This window comes from Empidonax traillii, unplaced genomic scaffold (assembly GCF_003031625.1).
Source record: "Empidonax traillii isolate 1590-97213 ecotype Southwest subspecies unplaced genomic scaffold, ASM303162v1 scaffold48:size2401408, whole genome shotgun sequence".
Taxonomy (NCBI): domain Eukaryota; kingdom Metazoa; phylum Chordata; class Aves; order Passeriformes; family Tyrannidae; genus Empidonax; species Empidonax traillii.
The window spans coordinates 972,222-995,239 of record NW_020955241.1 but is presented as its reverse complement, the minus strand read 5'-3'; the positions used below and the strand labels follow the sequence as shown (position 1 = coordinate 995,239).

Here is a 23,018-nt window from a genome sequence, read left to right as displayed (position 1 = left end):
GATTTCAACAAATGAAAGGAAAACTTACCCACTGACTTGCTCATTCAACTGTTCTTTTGTCCATCCGGGTGCCTTCACTGACCCATAAAGCAGTAGATGTTCTCGCACCGTAAGTGTGTTAAACAGCACGTCATACTGTGGGCAAACACCCAGCTCTGTCCTGATGGCAGCCAAATCAGTACGTATATCCTTTCCATCAATAATAATGGTACCAGAGCTCGGTGGATACAGACCAGTTAACAGTGATCTAAGAAAAAAAAAAAATTTATTCTGCAAGATTATGTGCAATGACTGTATTACATAGCTCATTACTTGGATATACAGTCTTCACTTTCCATGTGCTTTGGGGAGTTCATCAAGTATTTACAGGGGCAGGGTGGGGAAGGCATAGCAAAGAGTTCACAAAATTTTGAAGTGAAAAAGTATCGCAGAGATCAGAGGGAAGAGTAATACCATTAAATGTCAGACTTACATAACTGTTGTCTTGCCAGCTCCATTAGGTCCCAAGAGTGCTGTTATCTGCCCTCTATGGAAAGTGAGGCTGAGGTCTTTAACAGCCGCCTTCTGGCCATCCATGTAATCTTTGGTGAGAGACAGCAGCACAACACCAATGGTGGCTCCTTCAGTGCAAGGGCTTTTCCAACTTTGAGGTGCCGGGTCTGTGTGGGGAAGGGCAGTGAAACAAGCAGTGTTGCTGAATCTAAACATGTGTGTGTGTGTACTAAGGAAATAAAAAGTTAATTGAATCCCTGGTGCCATTCACCAAAGATGTTCAGATAGTCTGAACTGACACAAGCTCCACTGAAATCAAAGATACAAGACCAGTTAATATTTGCTAAGAGTTTGGCCTATTTGCAGTTATGCCAAGTTGTGCACATGTTCACTTATATCTCCATAAGGTCATAAAACAGTTGCTATATTTTATTCCTAGTAGAAAAAACTACTTATAATAACATTATTTGAATAATTGTTTTATGACCCTAAGCATGAGAAAATTCTGTATGAGCTACTTCATACATGCAGTCCGGTTTCAGGCACACAACATTGATATAACATTCACAGGCATAGCCACTTAATCTTCTCAATTCTCCTCAGTCAACAAAGCAAAGCAGATCTCTGGGAAGTGATTCAGTGCAGCAGCCTAGTCTAAACATAATTCAGTGTGTTCAAAGCAAGTAGATATCCGGCAGTTTTCTAACTGTGTTAACAAATTCGGGAAACTGAGATGACCATATGACATCAATAAAGTTACCTTCCTCTCTATGTCAGGAGGAAGGGTTTCCAAACAGGGGCACAGTCAATCAGCAGCCCCGGAAATACACAATTAGCATGTAATATTGACTCATTACAACTGAGGAATCTGGCAGTGGAATTAATTTTTTTTCTTTTTAAAAAAGGCAAGCCAAATTAGAATGTCCAAAGACAGAAACTGTTATGGATAAGAATTATGAGAAGAGAGAATTATCCTTTTGAATATATATGAAATATACATTTACATAAAATATTTATTGTTTATATTTACATTGTAATACTTTTAAATAAATAAAATGTAAATATTACAATAAGAGAGAATTATGCTTTATTTAAGAACCAAATTACGTAAATCAAATTATAAATAAAAAATCATATAATTTTTTCAATTATAAGTTTGTTTATGTTGTGAATGAAAAAGCTGTTCTGCTCTTTTCACAATCAATTTTAAGCTTCTGGCAAAAGTTCTTTTCAAACTTGAGGTCACCTCCAAGAAAGGCACTACCAGAAGTTGTGACATTTCTGAGGTCTTCCTACCCATGAACCTCTCCCAATTACCTTCTCTGTCTTTCAGTCTGCAGACTAAAACCATCAGCAAAGATTCTCCATTCCCCTTCCACTGTTTCCTAAATTTACATCTTGGATCTTAAAAAAAAAAAATTTAAGTGCAGAGTGAACCTCAGACAATGTGTCTTAGGTAAGACTCAGAGGAAGAGCTCCAAGTTACTTGCAGCCACTAAACTGGTCACCCTAGGACTTCTCCAAAGAAGAGTTCCAAGCAAGTTCCAAGAAAATTCTCCATGAGTGCATTCACCCCATTACTGGTACAGTGACACCTAATTCTTATGGAAGACAGCAAGCTCCTTTGCTGCATGGCAGCTTTAGCATTCACACAAAGAGGATTTGCTATCAGCCACATGACTTGCATCAGTTAAACAGAGGAGAAGGGATCCACCAAGTGTAGGCAATGTGGTGAAATCAGAGGGAAATACCGGAAATCTTTGTTTCAGGTTAGGACCAAAGGCAATCATCTCAACAAAATGGAGTTGTTCCAACTGGCAGAAATTCAGAAAAAATTCATACAAACAGTTTTTCCACAAGTGTTTCAATGAACCTCAAGACATTCTGAAGTCTGCCCAACTCTAGGAGATACCAGTATGTAAAACTGCTGTGTTGTTAAGCTTCTTCACCTCTGCTACAGACAAATGGATCATTTCTGAGCTATTTTAACTTCTGAAAAAGCACAACCCACAATGCACACAGAAGGGAAGTGAAAGTATCTGGAGGCAGATGAAAATTAGTTACAATAACAGCTGCTTTTCAAATAAAAGGCTTAAAAAGCAGAGACAGAAAGAACAGTGATTACAGAAGAGAGAAATAGGAAGGGGAAAAATGAACAACTTGTTTTTTTCACTGAAATAACAAGAAAATTTTAAAATAAGTTAATAAAGCCAAACACTCTTCAGATTCAGTAAGAGTACGAAAGGGTTCAGTGAACTCCAAAAGATTCTAACCAAACAGAGAGGCAATACAGTGGAACAGGATGAACCAGAGAGATACTTATTTTACATCTTTAAAGAGTTTTCTTAAATATTTGCGTACAATAGTTTTCACTGAATGAATCAAGCATTACAGGTGACAGCACAGTATAAGTTAGTATATAATGTTCATAGTATATACTGTAAGAGAGAAAGGGACAAGATCTAAACACATAATATAGGGCCAAGCAATGATATAAGCAGATTGATCATGATCAGCACATCTTTCAGAAAAAAAAAAAAAAAAGCCATTATTAAAAATCTATTACTACAGACCTTTTCCTTGGAAGTTTTCATTGAAGAAAAACATATTAGAATTCAGATAATGTCTCTTCCTCCTCTCTGCACCCCATAGGTTCTTCCAGTAGGAAACAGTAAAGGGAAAGTACCATCGGTGCTTTAATCCAAATTTTCCTAGGTTAGAATTATGATATAAACTGTTGAAAAATTTATAGGCATTCCATATCTGTTTATAGATTGCTAAGGTCCTATGACTACTTACAAAGACCTGGTTAAACCATTTAATTAGCTCAAATCCTTGGCTGCACTCAACAAACTTTATAATAAAGTGCAAAAAAAAGTAATTTGTTCATAACTCCAGGTCCTGCCATAGAATAATCAAACTTCAGTGATACTGTGCTTTATCCTGTCTCCAAATCAGCTTCAAACGTGCAACAGAATCATAGACTTAACAGTATGTAGGCATAGCCTAATATAATCTTTTAGCCTACAGGGAAAAAAATGTACCAAATGGCCAGCCAAGGCAAAGAACTTTATTTTTTTATTATAAAAATAATCCATAGCACTAGTCAATAAATATTATTCTGAAATTCTATCCGCACAATGTAAACAAATCAGTTACCATAAGAAACATTTATTGTGGCACACAAAAAGAAAGGGCAAAAGCATGCTTCTATACACAACCTAAACTTTGGCATTGCCCAGTCTTTCCAGGCATCACTTACCCATCATGCAATCTACATTCTGTGTGTTTAGAGTTACATTTCATTGACACTGAAGGGCAGGTGTCAATTCAAGATGAAGTTTTTTAAATTCAGTTGTATATTCCACCCAGCCCTATCTTTCAAGGAAAAATTTATTTATTTTTTTTTTTAACAAATACAAAGTGACTGGAAGAAAAGGTGACAAGTCCAGTTCAGAGGAAAGGTAAATTTGAACAGATAGTGAGGCATGAGGCTATGATTAAAAATACATCAACCAACTCAATAACACTCATAGAACTTGGTTAGGAAAAAAAAAATTAAAAAAACAAACCACTGCCTTCTGAAAATATACCAGAAAGTTAGTTAGTTAGTTTTCTTTATGCATTGGACTGTGGACTGACTGGGAACAAGATACAGTTACCAGGCTGTCTGAAGCCTTTATGATCTGAAAACATATTGTTGTCCATGGGTTTCATCCCAAGTACTGACTTAACAATTTCATAGGAAGTTTTGCTACTAGTCTGAGCTCTGTTACTGTGAATTTCCAGTAAATTTCTAATTCTATCAAATATTAGCCATCTCCATAAGCAAACAAAAGATATTTCATGCCTGGCTACAAATTCTATTCTATGTGTTAGCACTACTCAATATTTGTGTATGTTGGAAAACTTTATTTCCTAGTCCCTAAAGGCAGTCAGACAGTTTTTCACATCAAAACCTTAACTCAGAATAAGATGCATTTTTGTTTTAGTTTCAGAAAATGAGGAAAGCCTATTCTATCCATTTTATTCAATAACTTCTTCAAAAACACAAAATAATAACAAGTCCAAGATCTTACCAGGAATAATATTGCTGAAATACCAGCCACCTATAGAATACAAAATGGAGTCAAAAAACATCATCCAGCACATCCATCCAAAGGTCATGTATCCTCCTTGTGCCACTGACTGGTGCACATTATTCCACTGAATTCCTGGGAGTAATAATAACGATTTTTTAAAGGTCAAAGCTAAATCAGTACAACATTAAAGATCACAAACACATCAACACCACACACTTCTGGGTATTTAAGCACTAATACAAAACAAATCATAGTTAATAACAGTAATCCTAATGAATAGAAATGAATTACTATGCCTCTACAAGCCTCTGTTTAGAGCAGCAGGTGACACTGCTGCTGGGAAAATGCAGGGAAGTTGCTGTAGAAAGGGCTGTTTGTGAAGTTTTAGCTGGCCCTTAATTTGGCAAAAGAAAAAGAACTGCAACACTGACAAAATGAGGCACTGAACAATGAATCAGGCTTTAAGCCATGCTGCTAATATAAATAAAAGGATCACACAAAGTTTAATGTTATTTCTATAATGCTAAATCTGAACATTTAAATCTGTGAATTCTAACTCAGAAGCATTTGTGTGCATAGACTGCATTCAGAGGAAAACACAAACAAATTCACTGAATAACTGCATCATAAATTTATTATATTGCAGAAGACATGAAAAGAAGAAAGAAGGAGCAAAACACTGGTACTACAGAAAGCTACCATATTGCTAAATGGAAAACAAAAGTAACCAAGGTATAGATTTCGTAAAAGCATTGCATTCTTTTACTGGAAATGCTATTTTGTTTGCAGTAACATGGCTCATGATATTGCTTCTACACTTATTTTTCTATGATTGTTAAGAAAAGTAGTTTTTCCCAAAACACATTTTGCCATTCCTTCAGTAAAGATGAGTCATTTTGAATGAAGTGTCTGGTTAGAAATTTAAGTTATATTTTCTTCAACTGTCTCTTCCACCCTTACCAACTTTTGTACCGCTATGATACTTTTTCAATACCTAGTAGTTTGAAATATTCACTGTCATCAATATTGAAAAAAAAAAAGGACTACATCCCTTTACGTACCTGGACTTGATTTATCCTATTAACTCATTAGAGATCCTTTTCAAAACAAAGTGAAAGACATTTCCAACTTTAGTTTTTGAAATAATTGCAAAGCTTCTTCTTCTGGAGAGCTTACCTATTTCTTGGCCCTCAAAGTGTGTAATGAAAAATATTCCTTGCCCAAAGGCAGTCGTAGAAAGAAGACACTACAATACCAAAAGAGAAAGAGGATGTCAACATCAAATAAAAACATGTTGTTAACAAGTTCCATGAAATAAAATAAACTGTGATAATAAAAGCAAGCATAAAATAAACAGACTTTTTTTTCTTTTCACTTAGGCTAATGATTGTTACTTCGTTTTATGTTTTAACAATACTTCCCCACAAACTTAAGTAGTGTTTGCTCCACCTTAAGGGGCTGCACTGACCTAGTTATTAATATTGAAAAGTGTTATTTCATTTTATAACAGGACTTATAGACTATCATAAACCTGCCACATACTGAAAACATATAATGTATACCACTGTGAAAGTATGCAAAGGAATTTACTTTCTGTGATAAGGGCAGTGGTCCTACTCAGTTTTGCAAGACCAGAACTCAAGAAAAGACAGAAGTAGAAGGAACATGCACACTGGGTACTATATGCTGAGACAGCATTTTTGTGCAAGGAAACAAAATTTGAATTTCAAGAAGAAACGTAGTTGTGCTGTATCAGAAAAGTACTAAATGGAAAATGAGCAAATTAGTGATGTAGCGTAGCAAAAAAGTGTGACAGAACCCATCCTGAGTGGTCTCTAGAGAAAGAAGTATGATATAGGCTGTTTCTTAGAAAAAAAAATCAAAATCATCACTAGAATGGATTACATATTTGTACAGCGAAGTTCATGCTAATTCCCATCAGCTGAGTCCCTGCCTCTTACATTGCCAGGGTTTCACTGTCCACATGGTGGGCCCTGTCTTCTGTTAATAATTACTGCTTTTTTCACATGCTGCTGTCTCTGATTTTCAGTAAAGGTAAGTGTCAGAGACTGAAATGGTTAATGGCTTAAACATTGTAAAATCACCAAAAGACTTTTGTCCACTGTAGCAAACTGAAAAGAAACATCTGCTCACCCAGCAAAGCCTATCCCTCCCTGACTATGTCCAGTGTAAAAGGACCTTCAAGTCAGATAAGTGGATGTCATTGTCCAACTATCCCAGATGCAGAAGGGCATGCACACCTGAAGCTACAAACTGGATTTTCTGCAAATCCTGCAAAGTGGGATAATCGTTTCTACCATGCCAGCGTCCTCCCTTATATGATGACTCTGCTGTGAAGACCCCTCTGGGGATCTTCAAAGGCTTGAAGACTCATGACATGTCCCATGATGCTATCCATTGAAAAGTCCATGCCCCAGGACTGGTACAAGGAGTTTCCACCTTCCCACAAAGAGTTCCAGAGTTTTAGGCGTATAATCTTTTAAGTTTGGGGGCGGGGGGGGGGGGGGGGGAAGCTTCCCCCAGTCCCAGCAGATCACAATCATCACTTCCACAGAACTGAAACCACCACTTCTACCAGGAGACATGGAAGCTGCAACTACCAAGTTTCATCGCTGGATCCAGCGGGTGATGACTATATATATCTTAGGACCCTTAACCTTTCTTTTCCTTTCTCTCCCTTATATATTTCCTTAAGTGTACTTTGTTCATAAAGCCTAGCCATGATGGTTTTTATGTTTTAATATTGCCATGCTTCTTCAGTGTTATTTTTAGGCTTTAAAATTGCTATGCTTTAATATTACTGTATTGCTATAGATGATAACACCAAAAATGGCAACATACCTGTTTACCTTTGAAACAAAATTGTTCTAAAATAAACCCTACATATATATATTTATAAGCACTGATTATTCAGTGTCATTTCACTCTGATCCACCACAGGGGATTTATTAACAAGAACGAGGATTACCCTCTCCTTCTGGGGAGGGTCATAACAGCAGGATATCTTAAACATTATTTTGAAATAGCTGATTTTAAGGTGTGCAAGTTCTCTGATGCACACAAAAAAAGCAACAGAAAATAAAACAAAAAAATCCATTTTGCCTATTTATGCCTGAATTCTGCAGTCTTACATCCATGTTTACTTGTATACAAAGAACTTGTATATTTTATCTGACCAACTGACACTGAAAAAGTGAGCTTTTTTTTTTAATAGTGTATGAATTATTCCACTAGCTTAATTTGGTACATGAGTTATTCTGAAAGACTCAAGCCATAATGTGTGAAATATGTTTTACAATGTTTGATGATGATATTCAATGTCTCTTTCAGGGATAGAGTATGCTAAGACAGTATAAGACATGAAACAGCCTATGGCCTACATGAAACAGGAAAGGACCTGGAAGAACCCATGCCAAAGAAACATATACCTCAGACTATATAGCCAGACATTTCTGATCTAATCTCCGATTATACTCACCAGGGAATCAATAACTAGTTTTCCTCCAAACAAATAATGACTTTCAGAAGTGGCATGTCATCAGCTGATCTTGAATATACACTAACATGACAAATATTTTGCAGTCAAAATATTAAGAGAACTCATGGGCATCAGGAATGCAACTTCCTGATATTTTCTGTAGGTTTACAAAATTTCCCTGAGACTTTATTTTTCATTCCTTTGTACATTCTAAATATTTCCTCAATTGGACATTTATTAATGTGATTTATGTCTAGTGAACACAAAAGCAAACAGAAACCTAGGAAAAAAATAAGTTAATTATAATCTAAAGTGTCTAAACTGTGAAAATTCACTGCAAGGTTGAAGGAGAAAAATTAGAAAAGGAAAACGAATATTTACCATTATAATCTTGCTGGTGAAACTCAGCTGGTTCTGCAAGACCAACAAAACTATGTAGGGTAAAAAACTGATCATATAGACAAGGCTGGCACACAGAGCTGCTGTATCAGCACTGCTAAAAAATACTCCCAAAAAATAGCTTAGCATAATAACTGTGACTCCAAATTCCAGGAGGAAAAGGAAAATGAGGAAGCCATTGCTATAAGCAAAGATACCACTTGCTTTTAAAATGATGGCCAGAGCACAGCTGCTTATTGTGAGCACAATGACATTCTCGAGAAACCAAGCAAAGAAAAGAATGGCTGGATGTACACCCATTGTCTTCATATACTGCAAGACAAGATAGAAAAGAGAGTTAAAGTTAGAAAACAAATTTTCTTTTTTTTTTTTTTTAAAAACAAAACATTGCCACCAAGATACTAGCACCTCCCCAAAAGATGTCACCTTCCCCTTAAATTACTTATTTCTTTTCCCTTTTCCTGTGTTATCTCCTGGATCAAACACAGTATTGACCAGGGCAGTCTCTGGGATTATCACATGCAAACACAAGGAATCACAGTGCTCAGCACAACTCCCTTTTGCAAAGGGTTGCAGGACCAGATGTCAGATTACTGGCTCCTCCAGCATGTTTGCCTTTTTATAAGCTAAAAATTCGGAGGATATACTGTATAAACACCATAAAACTGTATAAACATATGGTGTTTTTTCAGCTTCTTACTTTACTAAAAGTATCATGCAGATATGTCTGTAAACCTTTATATATTACCATAATAATGATACCTGACAAATAATAATTTAGTATCACCAGGGTTGTTTTTTTTTTTAAATGCTTTTGGATACAATCTAATACAAACTCTGAAATATTTTTCCTAAGATGATCAAAATTAACTGTATGAAGTTAATTTAGTATTTTGAAGCATTAAGAAAGTCTATCTTAAAATACAAATATTAGAGAAATTAGATAACTCCCCAAATAATTCCCCAAAATAAAAAGCTTACTCAAGCAGTGATTCTGCTGATCACTGAGACCAGCATAATTCTTACATTCTGTGTAAAAGTATATTTTACATAGAAAATGTACCACAAAACCTTCTGTCCTTCCATATGTTTAGCATCTGTAAAGACTAGCTATTGATATAAGCAAATAATTGTCTCATTTTTTATGTGTTATCTTTCCTTATATTTCTGATAATTACACAGTGAATGACAAATTTTTTAATTGGTTTAGCTAGTTTATCATTACAGATCACACAGAGCAAAACATGAAAAAGAATCCAAAATAAAAAATATTCTTATTCTATTCAAAAGGATCTTTTCCAAACAACAATCTCCAGCTTCAAATTTTATGATTCTTTTGCTTGTTGCTTTTTGTCAGGGATAAAATTTGCATACTGATGCTCAAACAATGTTATGAATCTGAGTTAGAAGCTAGAACTAGAACCTACTGCCCAGAGGAAACAAATGAAAACAAACTATCTGAATTATGAGTACTTAAAAGTTCCTCACAAGTTTTGCATTTCAGTGCACCATAATGAATAAACTTTCTTTTCTGCCTCTTACCTCTTCAAGATGAATTTCTCTTTCATAAACCAACTTGCGAACCATACCAGCAACTGAAACCATCCATGTTAACATCATCATAAGTGGGAAAAAAAACCCTATATTGTTCAAGAATCTATAAGAAAACATAGATGCAGAGTTGTCAGCCCCCAAAGGTAAAATATGTTCTGGCAGAATGTTACTAGGTTAATATTACGACTATTCTCAATGTAGGCACAAAATAAGATCTGATATGAACAATAAGACTTATTCCTGTTCTGGTTAGAACTACTTATTTTTTATGTAACAGGCTAAACACATGTATTGGTACTACATTATTATATTAGCATTTTCTACAATACAACTGATGTAATTACTCTTTAGGGTTCCCTTTGAAGTCCAACAGAATTCAGATTTGTGCCTGTGGCAAAGTAACATATTTGGACAGTAAGCAAAAACATGACTCAGTTAACTTTTACTCCACTTTAATAGATTTATTACCACTGACTAGTTTTGAAATCTAATAGGATGTTTTGATGGTTTTACAGAGAACAACCCTACACTTTTTCTTTTCCTTCATCAGCTTCACACTGTATTTCAACACACACCAGGGACCAACTTACGGTTTGTGTACAGGACAACTAAGGATAGAAAAGAGACCTCTTAGAATACTCTGAGTTATCTGCACAGTATATTGACACAGCCTCTGTTTAGCAGACTACTCCACAGTATATCTGGAAACAGCTTGTATGGGGTCACTTGCCAGGCAGATGTTCTATAACATGTTATGTCAAACTCAGCTGTTGGACAGTATTTGCTATGCTGTAATATTGGAGTAGTATTGGATACACTGGCTCAATCCTGTGCCGAGATTTCCCACTAAAAAGTGGGAACCTAGTAGGTTCCCAAGTTCTCTAGCACTAGTCTAATAAGGATAATACACTGAATTAAAAAGATGAAAGTTTACTTACAGATCACTGGTATGACAAGGGTAAGGCATGGCTTGCACCTGAATGGCTGTCTCTGAGGTATCTGTCCCAGTCTGTGCTGAAATAATTGCCCTTTCAATCATGTCTTGAAGAGGAATAAAGACATGGTTGTATTTAAACCCATCAGCTGGCAACTTCTGGGGATGGGATTTCCATGTTGGGTTTTTAATCAAATCTGTTCTCATGCTATAGAGAACACTGGTTCTAATTGTGTACGAAATGTGTCTTGGAAGGACATTGCTAGAATCTTGCCTCTTGTTCTTCGGTGTATCAAAGATGATACCTGGCACAGGAAGAAAGGAAGATTCATAACCAAGCTTATATGATCTATGCTATTTCCATAGCTAACTCTTGGCTAATTACCATATGATATGGGATACATTCACCTGTCAGGGCAGGCCTCTAAACTTTCTTGACACCCAACACAATAGCAGTAGTTTTCAGAGACACATTTTTTGCATTCACGAATTTGAAATGTAAAAAATTATTCACATGATACACTTTTATCTGAAAAAATGTATTCTGTGTTTTTTCTTTTTAAACTGCAGTTTCTCTTTGCATTCAGACTTAACTCTTTTTGGGGACTGTTCTCAATTCCACAGTGAAAGTAACAGCCATAAAATTTGTCTGTCAAAGGATAGCAACCTCTGGAAGTTGGTGACAAAGTATCAACTCACTAAAATTTACTCTGATATTAATTTTCAATTCAATTACAAAACTTCTACTTTAGCACAGCAGAATTTTTATGTTTATTTTCTCTAGCTCTGTATGAAGGAAAAAAAAAAGCAGATGAAAGCTTAATATGAGATGTAAAGATGAAGCCAAATACATGAAACTGTTTGTGTTTTCTTTCTGGATGACCCAGACATTTTAGGACTTTTTGATGAATGTGAGATGTTGCCCTTTTTTTTCCTTAGGAAAGGGGAAAGGTGTCTTACTACCATCTGGTTCTCTGAAAGAGACTAAGATATAGACTAGTCTGCTGCAAAGCTAATTTCTTTCACCTAGTCAATCTCATTTTCCCATTTATGCAAACAGTTGATTTACTAAGACATTCCATGAGCCTATGAAAGCTCTGAAGACTACAAACAAAAGAAGGGAAATTCTACTCTAGTTTAATATCTTCTTATGGAAAGGAATGTATGCCTACATCTGAACACATACATTGACACACTGGGCATATTAGGTCCCCTAAAAGGCCATTTTCTCTCTCTCTAATAATTTGAAGAGATTATAAATCCAGAGCACCAAAAAAAAAAAAAAATTCTCAAGAAATGTCTTGGCTTATGTTACAATATGACCTTTCCCCAGGTAAGTGGAAGAAAAAGTTGATCTAGAACTTGACAATTCAATTTTCTGAGGGCCAAGATTTATCTGTCCATTTCATCCCTTGAAGGGACAAACGATTTTCTTCATATAAAGTACTCTTGAGCAATTCTCCTTATCTCATGGTATGGCCTGTTAGCCTCATATTGATGGAGTGTGGCCACTGTGACATTCCATAAATGAGGGTGCTGTGCAGGTCACAGAACAAGCATAGGATTCCAGATCAAGTAGTTTCAGTCCCTGCAACTTCTTTCTTATGTCTTCCGCTGTATACTTACAGGAGTCCAGGGAGACAATAAAAACCAAATCAACAGTGGGAAAATGTTGTGGCACACTTCATATAGACTTAAATGCGTCTCTTTTTTGGAAAGGCTACATGCAACTTACAGCATTTTCTGCGAGATGAGAAAGTGTGTGTATTAAGAAAAACACACTTGCCTTTTAAACTCTTGTACAATTAATTGATTCTCAGCAATAAGCATACAACACAAGAAAAGGATAGAGAGCGTAAGCCCAAGGAAAACAAGAAATATATCTGTTTCTTAAGAATTTATTTACTCTGAATAAAAAAGCCAATTTCTCTGAGGTGTAGGTTTAAGAATAAACCTTACTAAACCCCATTTCTTTTCTCCTTTTTGCAAAGGCAAGAATATAAAAATTAAATTTTGAAAGGATGCAAACCAAATTAACTAGATGATCATGTCATAATAAGTAGTGAAATTTCCTCGGTTCTACATTTTTTCAGCTTTTTCTACTTTAAACATTTATGAACATTCTTTTAAATATTTTTTTTAGAAATAACAGGCTCCAAGTATCCATTTGGCCATTCTACAGCTACAACAATATAATTTTTCTGTACAGCATATATTACAGGATTCCAGTGTGCTTTATTTTTCCTGTATTATATGTGTTTTAATACACACTTTGAAACTGCACAAGGTTAACCTAACTTATCAATAAACACAGACAACAACTACAAACTCTGAACTATTCTGCCAATATACATTTTACATAAGGGACTTACTAGCCAAAAGATTATTTTGCTGCATGAGTTCATGAGCCTTCTCCTCCAATTTTTCCACAGAGTCAAAAGGCTGGAAACGATCCAGTAACACACAGGAAGAGATATTTACTACAAGCTGTGACAACAGGTCAATCTGTTTACTTGCTGAGCTGTTAAGCATCTTTTTCATCATGGTTTCTAAAATGAGGAAACAAATTGGACTTCTTAGTTTTAATGGCTGGAATAGGAGGTGTGTCGTCACTTGCACATCGTGTGAGAGTAAATACCTTTTGTTTTAAAAACATAGGAATTTTAGTGTGAGCTTGTGGAAGTGCCATTCATGTTTCAGTCGCTTTTACAAGCCTCAGCTACATTTTCCTTCAATTTCAAAGGAACAAAAATGTAACAAACTAGAGCAAAGTTTTGGAAAGAAACCATGTCCTTGAAGCTGTAGGACTTCTAACATTTTCGTGTTTCCATAACTCCTCCCACAAATACAAAGGGAATTGCTGTACTTCAAATATCACAGTAGAGACTAATCTCTCATTTAAAAAGGTATTGGCCAGTCGTTTCTCCCCAACACTGTGAATATTTCAAGAACCTGAAATATAGAGCATAAGCATTTTGACTGAAGCCCCACATTTAAAAACATCTGAAAAAAAAGCCTACAAGCCCTACATTTTTACTTTGATTTTGTGTATGGATCCAGGATGAATGTGTACCTCAACCAAAGCCTCACTTCCAAACAAACTGAACCTTTGGAGGAATTCAAATCTTCATCCATTGGTATAGAATGTAGAGGTAGTGCTATATCCTTATGTTTGAGAAAATAAATAGAAGGATAGCAGGATCTAGAAAAAACCTTAACTCATCTGAGAAAACATCTGAATTTCTCAGGGAATAAACAATGTTATAAAACATCCAACACAGTTTTCCATCTTAAAATTTTCAAGATTCACTTGAAGATATAGGCTTTAAAAAAAGATAGGTGATGACCTCACTTGATAACTGGTGACAGACAAATTCTGGGGCATAGATATTTTTTAGCATCAGCACAGGAAATATTACAATAGGAAGGTAGATAAGTAAAAAAATGTATGAAGCAGCCTGAAGAAGAGACATGATTAACAGTGAGAAAGAATAAAGTAGCATAAGGAGAAAAAGTAGAGGAACTGACAGTCTAGAATTCATAAGATAGATAAACAATGAGAGGGTGAATTCATGGGTTGAGAGAAATCAGTACCAAATACAGATCCTATAGGTCTTATTTATGACTATCCTTGAGGAGGACAATAAAGGAAACAACTACGATGTTACTTTTCAGTGGCATTAGAAAGAATAGAATATTCCTAACATTAAGCCCAAGTGGTATGGTTAAGTTTTCATATATATCTTTATATAGGTGTATGTTATTATATATAGCCCTATATATATTCTCCCCTATAAAGACAAGCTAAAAGTATTGGGATTGTTGAGCCTGGAGAAGAGAAGGCTCCAGGGAGACCTTATAGAAGCCTTCCAGACCTTATTGTGGCCTTCCAGTACCTGAAGGGGGTCTACAGAAAAAACGAGACTTTTTAAAAGGGCACAGGACAAGAATGAATGGCTTTAAAGTGAAAGAGAATAGGTTTCGAGGGGATATTAGTAGGAGGTTTTTCTTTACTCTGAGGGTACTGAGACACTGGAACAGGTTGCCCAGAGAAGCTGGATTCACAGCTTCATCCCTAAAAGTGTTCCAGGCCAGGCTAGATGAGGCTCCTGGCTTAGTGGAAGGTGGCCCCATGGCAGAGGAGTTGGAACTAGATGACCTTTAAAACCTCTTCCTACCCAAACCATTCTATCATTCTGTGATATATACACACACAAGACCTTAATTTGAAATCAATAATTAACTAAAAAAAGCTTCTCTTGTGAATTAAGCTATTGAATATTTTATCATAAGAAATATCTTCTAGCTTGCTGTTTGCTTGGAGCATACTTAAAGTTTTCTGGAATAAAATATTGTCTTTCACAAGGTGCATGAACTTCTGTATTCCATCATAGAAATAAGACATATATATGAACAGATACAATCCACAGGAAAGGTTTAGAATTAAGATCTACAGAGTTGCCTATCTTGTATTTTTTTTCCATTTATAAATGTAGCAATTATGAATAAAAAACTTAGTGAATCTGTGTTCACTATTATCTTCATCCTTTGTTTCAAACCATGTCAGCCTTCATCTTCCACTCAGCTTGTTTAACCTCTCATTAACTGGTTTTTTTTAAATCCACTAGTACAAATGCTATTTAAGATTAAAAAATACTAGAAGAATAAATTGGAACAAACCAGGCATAAATAAATTCAGGTCAGAAATTGGAAGAAAGTTTCTAGTTGTCAGGAGATTTGGGTGTTGGCACAGTTTTCAGTGATGACATTAGAGCTGTTTGTTTCCAGCTTTCTAAATACACATAAAACTATTTCATTACAATGAAGGCAGCAGAGGGGTAGCATGAAGGAAAGCTGGTTTTGGTTTTGGTTTTTTATCAACCTGGCCGTTACATTCTGGATCACGAGTAGCCCTGTGTAAGGGAGATTCCTTGATAGCGAAAAAACACATCTGGGAGAAATAACAGGAGGAGAACAAGAGAGAAACTCAGCAAGAAAGAATTTAAAAGAGGAGCCTGCAGCACAACTGCCTTCCAGTGCCTCCTGAGAGGTTTGTAAGGACTGTGCCCAGCAAGGAACTTAAAAACTTTAGTGGGACAGAGTTCATATATAATTGGTAGGAAATTATTGCAAATTGCTGGGCTGGAAAGCAAGTATAGAGGAAAACAGTTGCCTTACCCACACACACCTAGCTTAGAAAGTAACGAAGGATTTATAAAGAAAACCACAATCTTCTCAACCCTCAGCTAAATATTTTCTTTGCTCCACGTGAGTAAATCTGACACAGCAACTGTGTAAGATAGCTTTAGAAATTGATAAATTTGCAGAGTCTTGCAGCATGATGATTTTATAGAGAGGTTGGAAGAGTTCTATGTCTATTCACTCTGTACACAACACTTTCCAGCAGGAATAGCAAGGTGAATAACATGTCACTAAGTCAGTTAACAATTTTTATAGCATTGTAGAGAAGTAAGAAAAGATACAAACACAAGCACCTTGGATTTGGGAATAACTAGAAGTCATCTGAATGTGAGTGTAGGTGTAATAAAACAAGGGAATATTTGCATTAGTTAGAAGACAAAATACATAATCACACAGATCAGGTAATTTTAGAAAACTTGAGCTTTGGACACAAAAAAGAACAGAATGAGAGTGGTACAACCAGTAACATATATGTACACATTTAAGGCTTTAATTGGATCAAGCAAGGTAAATAAAGGTCTAAACAGCTGATACAATACAAGATTAATGAAATTTAAAAAAACAAACATAAGAATAGAGATTTATAGTAACAGCTACACATGATTATGAATTAATAAAATGAACAAAGCTAACATAAAAATCAGAGTGCATAGTCATTTTTCAAGAAGTAAAATGGCAATGTGAATCTGTAAAAAGAAGTGTAATCAAAGTGTAAATGCAGAATAGTTCTCTGGCACTTTGGAGAGATCAGTTTCACAAAGGCATAAATGCTTTTGTGATCTATAGCCCATATTGATTTTCACTTTTTATATGATGTCAATTTTATCAACAGTGTTCCCTTAAAATAAAGAAATTCTAGTTTAATAAACTACTCTACTTAAATCATATTCTGTATTGAGCATCCAAGACTAGTAACCATTTATCACATATTATCAAATGTCCTTAGTTCTGTTAAAAAGCTATCTCTTGAAAAACACAGGCATAGATTTCCATGATGTTGTCTACAGTGGTGAAGGTGGATCTGACAACTACAGAGATCATAATATCTATTTAATGAAATATTGTTTGTCCATAACCTATCTGTAGTTCCCAGAGTTGGATCCAAACAAACAAAATCTATCTATTACTCAACAAATATAGTGAGACAGCTAAATTTCCAGCAAACCCTAAGCTTAAGAGACTTGTTCTTTCCTCCCTCCTTCCTATCTTTCCAGTAGTGGAAATGATTCTGTGGGCTTGTATTATGATCCATCTTCACCACGAGGGGTGAGGTGTGCCCAGACTAGGCAGCAGTTCACTGGTTAAGAAAATCATTCTCAGAGAGAACAGATTCAGATTTGAGTCCCTCACTTAAGGAGAACACAGAGCCCATGTTCTTTCTGGATTGAATTCTGGACACCGTTTGCCATTTTTCTTAGTAAAAGTGTGTGCAGCCAGTTCTAGTCCTCAAATACAGCCTTCAAAACAAGGCAAATTTCAATTAAACCTCACTTCCTGTGTGCAAAAGAAAAGCCACACCATCTCACACAAACTATGACTGCACCAGATCAGGGCAGTAGTACAATTTAAGACTGATTTATGAGCTCTCAGGAGCCTCTGTGGATTTTGTCCATCTCCTGCCTAGAGGCAGGTACTGAATTCCAATAAAAGTTGCACTTCACGTACATTTATTTATTTTAGGTCTATTCTTAATTCTTTGACTGTAAAGCAGACTTAATAGCGAGTATTGCTTTAAAGTCCATTTCGTTGAAGCAAGGAGCACCCCAGTATCATCCCCGGGCCCCACTGCGCCATCCCAGGGCTGGGGCTGACCATAAACATAGAAAAAAAAAATACAGGCAATTCTTGATCAAACACACTGTCTCCAATTTAATTTTCTATTTATTTCCTTCAAAATTTACTATAAAAATCTACTTCTACCTAATGGAACTGCGGTTATTGGGTTTATGTCTCCCTTCACTCCTTTTAAGTATAGGTCTTACGTCTGTAACTCTCCCATGACAGTTTGCCACTTCAGTTTTGTTACCAATATTGTTTCCATATTCTGAAACTCAAATTATCCACTCAAAAGAGAAAATACAATTAGAAACATTTGAGACTAACTCAAGAGAGTAAAATCTCTTATTACATTACTTTAGTATCATTGAAGTAGGTAGAACATTCAATTTCATCTAAATGTAGTTCTAAGTTGAAGTTCAAGTCTAATAAGGCTAATCAGTACATGCACTTTTATGTACGTACCATATGTTTGCATTTTTTTAAGGAGGTTTTCCATATCAATATCCAAATTACTTTCTATGAAGTGCTTTACGAAATTGTTTTGCAGTGCTTCCTAAAATAAAAAGTGATAGTTGTTGTGTCAGGTTTATCTGCTCTAAAGAAATACAAAATATATACATATGCATTCATGTTCGATTCCATTACCAAGATATCCTGCATAACACTGGAGATATCATTTAGCCTCTTTATGTCTTTAATCTTGCCCTCTTAACAGGTTAAATCCACACATTTCAAATAATTGGGGGAGTAGGGGAGGGGAGAAAAGGGAGAAGAGGAGGTGACAGGGGAAGACAAATATGTAGAATGAAAATAATCATAGAAACAAGAATGCTTTTTTTTTTTTTCAGTCAATACTTCCCCTATCAGTTTTTTCATCAGTTGCACCTTTTGCTGGGAAATGCAAACAATAAACAAGCTAGTTCCAAAAGTATTTTATTTCCCTTTTTGTTCAGTGATATCATAGTGCTATTGGAAATAGTGAGTCAACATTACTCTTAAGTGTTTCCACCTCAGAATTTTCTCAGCATCAGACTGTAGGCTCATAACCTAAAGTTAGTCTGCATCTTTTTCAGCTCTTTTTAAACCTGAAGTCAGATATACGGGCAGTTTTACATGTTTATAAATACTGTATAGATCACACAGCGAAAAGTTGAAAAATAGAAACCTTTTTCACAGTTCACCAACCTGCAGTCGTGAGACTGTGAGGACATTTCCACTGGTTTTAAAAACCTCAGACATCCTAAGCCAGGTCTCAGAATAAGTCTTCAAGTTTTCCACAAAACCAAAAGTAAAATTAGCCTGGGAAAAAAATTGATGGAAAAAAATGAAGGTAAAACTGTGCATAGTAAATCTTAAGAAACAGGAAAATCTGCCATCCTTCAGAGCCTCTGCAACTCCTTTTCATTTCACTTTGATAGTTAGCAGTAAGAATATCCATCCATGTTTTCTTTCTTTCTACTTAAGAAATTGAAAGTATTTTTTTGCAATACCAAGCAAATCAAAGAAAGGTTTTCCTGCACTGTGTTTTCTTGTCTCCTACCTGAAATATCACAAAGATGTCTTTATTTTATAATGTCTCTTTCATACAGAGCATCATGGAGGTGCTTCAGAAAGACAGAGAAAGAAATACAGTCAGGGCATATTCAAAAGAAAGCTTTTGCAGTTGTGGGTCTTTTATTCAAACTATTCACCAGAACATACAATAAAAATGAAAGTTGGAAGCGTGGTCTGGACCATAAATTCAACTGATCAATCAGTCTATTTCAACATTCTTCCACAGGGAAAGTCTTGAGTAAAGCCAAATATTTTCTGTCCCAGTCAAACATAGGCTACAATTTCTCTCTTAGCAAACAACCAGCCATTTTTTTCTACCCTGTTTTAAACAGATCACAAGTGTACTCAAGATTAGAAAATATTGCAGTATCTGTTTGTTTAAATTGGTGTTATCAGTCACAGAAGTGCATTTAAGAACAATCCAGCATTGTTGTTACAGTAGAAATGGTGACATTTCCCAGCAAAGAGTGTCTGCAGTGAGTTGTAAACTTCAATTTGGGACCACACTTTTTGTAACAATTCCAATTGAAAGTATACAATTTCTGTCATAGTATTTTAAGTGCCTTTTTCAAAATCACACCCTTAGCACAACACAAGAAAACAATTTGCAGTGGCTCTTTCTTCTTCTTTGTAACACAGAAGGCAACAAAGAGACCCTTACACGTAATTTTGTTTTCCCAAAAAACATGATGCGTCAAACTTCTATGAGAATCCCTATTCCACTTCAAAGAGCCATCATTCATCAGGATTAAAGCAAAAGTGATCCTGAATGTTAAACTAAATCTGGTGTCAAATTAACTAAAAAAGTTCTTCTGACCAGAAGCAACACATAAACCTCATGGATTGAAATCCCAGATCAGGCTCGATGGTGACAAGATGAAGACCAGCAAGGCTACAAGGGTGACAAACAGCCAATCTGGGTGTCTGCTATCTGCGCAGAACAGAACAAGCACAGGTCACACCATAACAGAAGGAGATCAAATTTTCAGACATCGCTAGAGATTGTTGTATCAAGCAGCTTATAAGATTTGGGCTCAGTGCTTCTTGGCTTGATTTTGAACAGCACAAAGGATTAATTTTTGTGCTGAAATTGCTTTCAAAGGGCTAGAGTAACTATAATGTGCTTGTATTCAACCTCCTTATACAAACAATAAAAAGTCCCAAATTACTGTAGCAGCATGGATTTTTGGAAAAGATGACCTTTATATAATGCAGGCACTCATTTGGAAGAAGTTAAAAGAGCAAAACGGTAAGTTGTGTGCAGGAGCTACAGAGACTAAGGCAGTATACAGGAAACTGAAAAAAAAATCTACTGCCTATCAAAAAAAGATTTGAGAAAGACCATTTGCATACACACACACACTACAAAGCAGAAAGCTATTAGAAAACTTCCTTTAAAAAGAACGTTACATCCAAATAAGAAACAAACAAACAAACAAAAAAGACTAGGAGAAAAAAAAAATCGGAAGGGTTAGTTTAACAATGTTTTTGCTTATTCATTCACCAAGGTAGGCCTTTGGGAAGTGCCTTGTGTAAAAAGCCTTCTACATGTGGAACACTTTGGAGAATCTGTTTCAAATTAAAGCAGCAGAATTAAAAAAAAAATCATGCAATTTAATGAAATGAACAATAAGTAGTTTCCAGAACAAGATAATGTCCAGCCAAGAATTCCAAAAGCACTCAAGGATTAAATAGTTGAAGCACCCACTGTAGTGTAACCTCCTGATTAAAATTCCCTTGTTATCAGGGAAGGGGAAAATAACAATGCAAATCCATAAAAATGCTAAAAGAACCAGAGGACTGCACACTAACAATACTGAAATCTAAGTAAGTTTCAATTTTTTTATGCTAATAATAAATTACAATAAAGAGTAGCAGTAAATAGAGAATATAAATAAATATAGCTGGGAGATAAAAACACAGAATTTTGAAATAGAAGGTGCCTGAGTTTGAAGTGGAAGAACAAGAAAGTGAGGAAGAGATGGTTGATGCAGAACAACTAACTACAGGCACAATGAATACTAAGAGTTTATATAATCCAAAAAGCAATTGTACATTTGTAAAATTACAGCAGTAAAGTCCTGGCAAGACTGACCCCAAAGTTTTGGGAAATAGCAGAGAGTTCTTCTAATGTGATTGCCTGAATATAAGATCACCTTTAAGAATATTCTGAAATAAGAAATACTTCCATAAGATCAGTTCATCAGTGGCAAAAAGTTTAGTTGTGAAAGTAAAGATCAAAACCAACACATGTAGCCTTTGAACTCTTGGATGACAGTTGGCACAAAACTGTTTTGCCCTCAGTCAGCACCACATCCTGTGGCTGTGACAGTCACTATTACTATACATAGTAGAACTGTTGAATTCTCTGAAGATAAAAAGCAGTAACCCCACAATTTATGCAAGACTGATCAATTACCTCGTCTTGGAACTAAATAGTTCATGTGGAAAAATTACAGAATACATCCTAGTACACAAACATCTGTGTTCTTCGAAGCTTTAATCCTCTACTTTTTTATTCTAGTAAATAGGTGTCATGTGGTCATGCACTCTAAAGAAATTAGAACTTTCAATTTCAGTAGGAGATTAAGCTGTGTAAGCGCTACAGGGTTGGTTTTTAGTAGCTGTATTTGAGTCACCTAAGACAATATTTTGCATTTAAATTTTCTTTCTATTCAAGCAGTAGCTGATAGACTTATGTAATAAAACCAACGAAAAAGTTGTTGAAGAAACTTTCCCACTATATTCATTCAAGCACGTGTTCATACCTGCTGGCAAGATTTAAAGGATTGGGGAAAGGGACAGGTGTGTTACACAGATTTCTGAATAAGCCAATGGAACTTTTGTGAGCCTAAGAATATATAATGAGAAGGAGAGCTTGTGCTAGAGATGTCTACCAGAATCTTTGTATTGTTTCAGAGCACTAAACCCCACCACAAACAAACAAACAAACAAAAAAAACCTAACCAAACACCAATCCAAAAAACAAACCCACAAGCAAACTTCTTTCTGAACTGTATTACTCATTCCAGATTTCACTCAAAGATCTATAGAGGAAAATACTGTATGTCAAGATATATATCTTCTCACAGATGCTGTTAAGAATGGAGGTTTGGCATAATCGCAAAATAATGTGGAAATATATTAAGGGTATTATTCTAAATGTCTTTGTAACACAGAATGTAATTAAGTATTCAAAAAGATTTGTAATTTCATCACTTCTTATAATTCATTCTTAATACAATTTCCATCTATGAACATCAAGAGCAGCTTCATTTTTAACTGATTAAAAATTTTAAATTAATTATGCTGAGGTCCAAACCAATAGCCTGTTCCCCAAATTAAGTTATTTAACCACAAAATATGAAATAGTTAAATCTTTTTTTCCAATTCAGAACAGAAAACATAAACCTAGTATCTGCTATGTAGAAAGGGCTTTTTGGCTTAGTTTTTTTTCTATCTTTTTGCAGCACAATTCAGAATACCACAGAGTTCTCAATTTACAGAGAATAGAGTTATCATT

The 23,018-nt window shown here is 35.4% G+C and overlaps 1 protein-coding gene across 1 annotated transcript in view; it reads right to left on the bottom strand.

Moving 5' to 3' along the window:
- The window catches only part of ABCA13 (ATP binding cassette subfamily A member 13), a 170,154-nt gene that overhangs the window by 98,380 nt on the left and 48,756 nt on the right, over positions 1–23,018 (bottom strand). The window contains exons 21-31 of the mRNA XM_027878993.1: positions 19,127–19,240; positions 18,404–18,494; positions 13,333–13,509; positions 10,965–11,265; positions 10,015–10,129; positions 8,455–8,784; positions 5,751–5,820; positions 4,572–4,706; positions 3,066–3,203; positions 473–659; positions 29–247 (exon numbers count right to left, since the gene is read on the bottom strand). Coding sequence (XP_027734794.1) covers positions 29–247; positions 473–659; positions 3,066–3,203; positions 4,572–4,706; positions 5,751–5,820; positions 8,455–8,784; positions 10,015–10,129; positions 10,965–11,265; positions 13,333–13,509; positions 18,404–18,494; positions 19,127–19,240 — 1,877 coding nt within the window. The remainder of the gene's footprint in view (positions 1–28; positions 248–472; positions 660–3,065; positions 3,204–4,571; positions 4,707–5,750; positions 5,821–8,454; positions 8,785–10,014; positions 10,130–10,964; positions 11,266–13,332; positions 13,510–18,403; positions 18,495–19,126; positions 19,241–23,018) is intronic.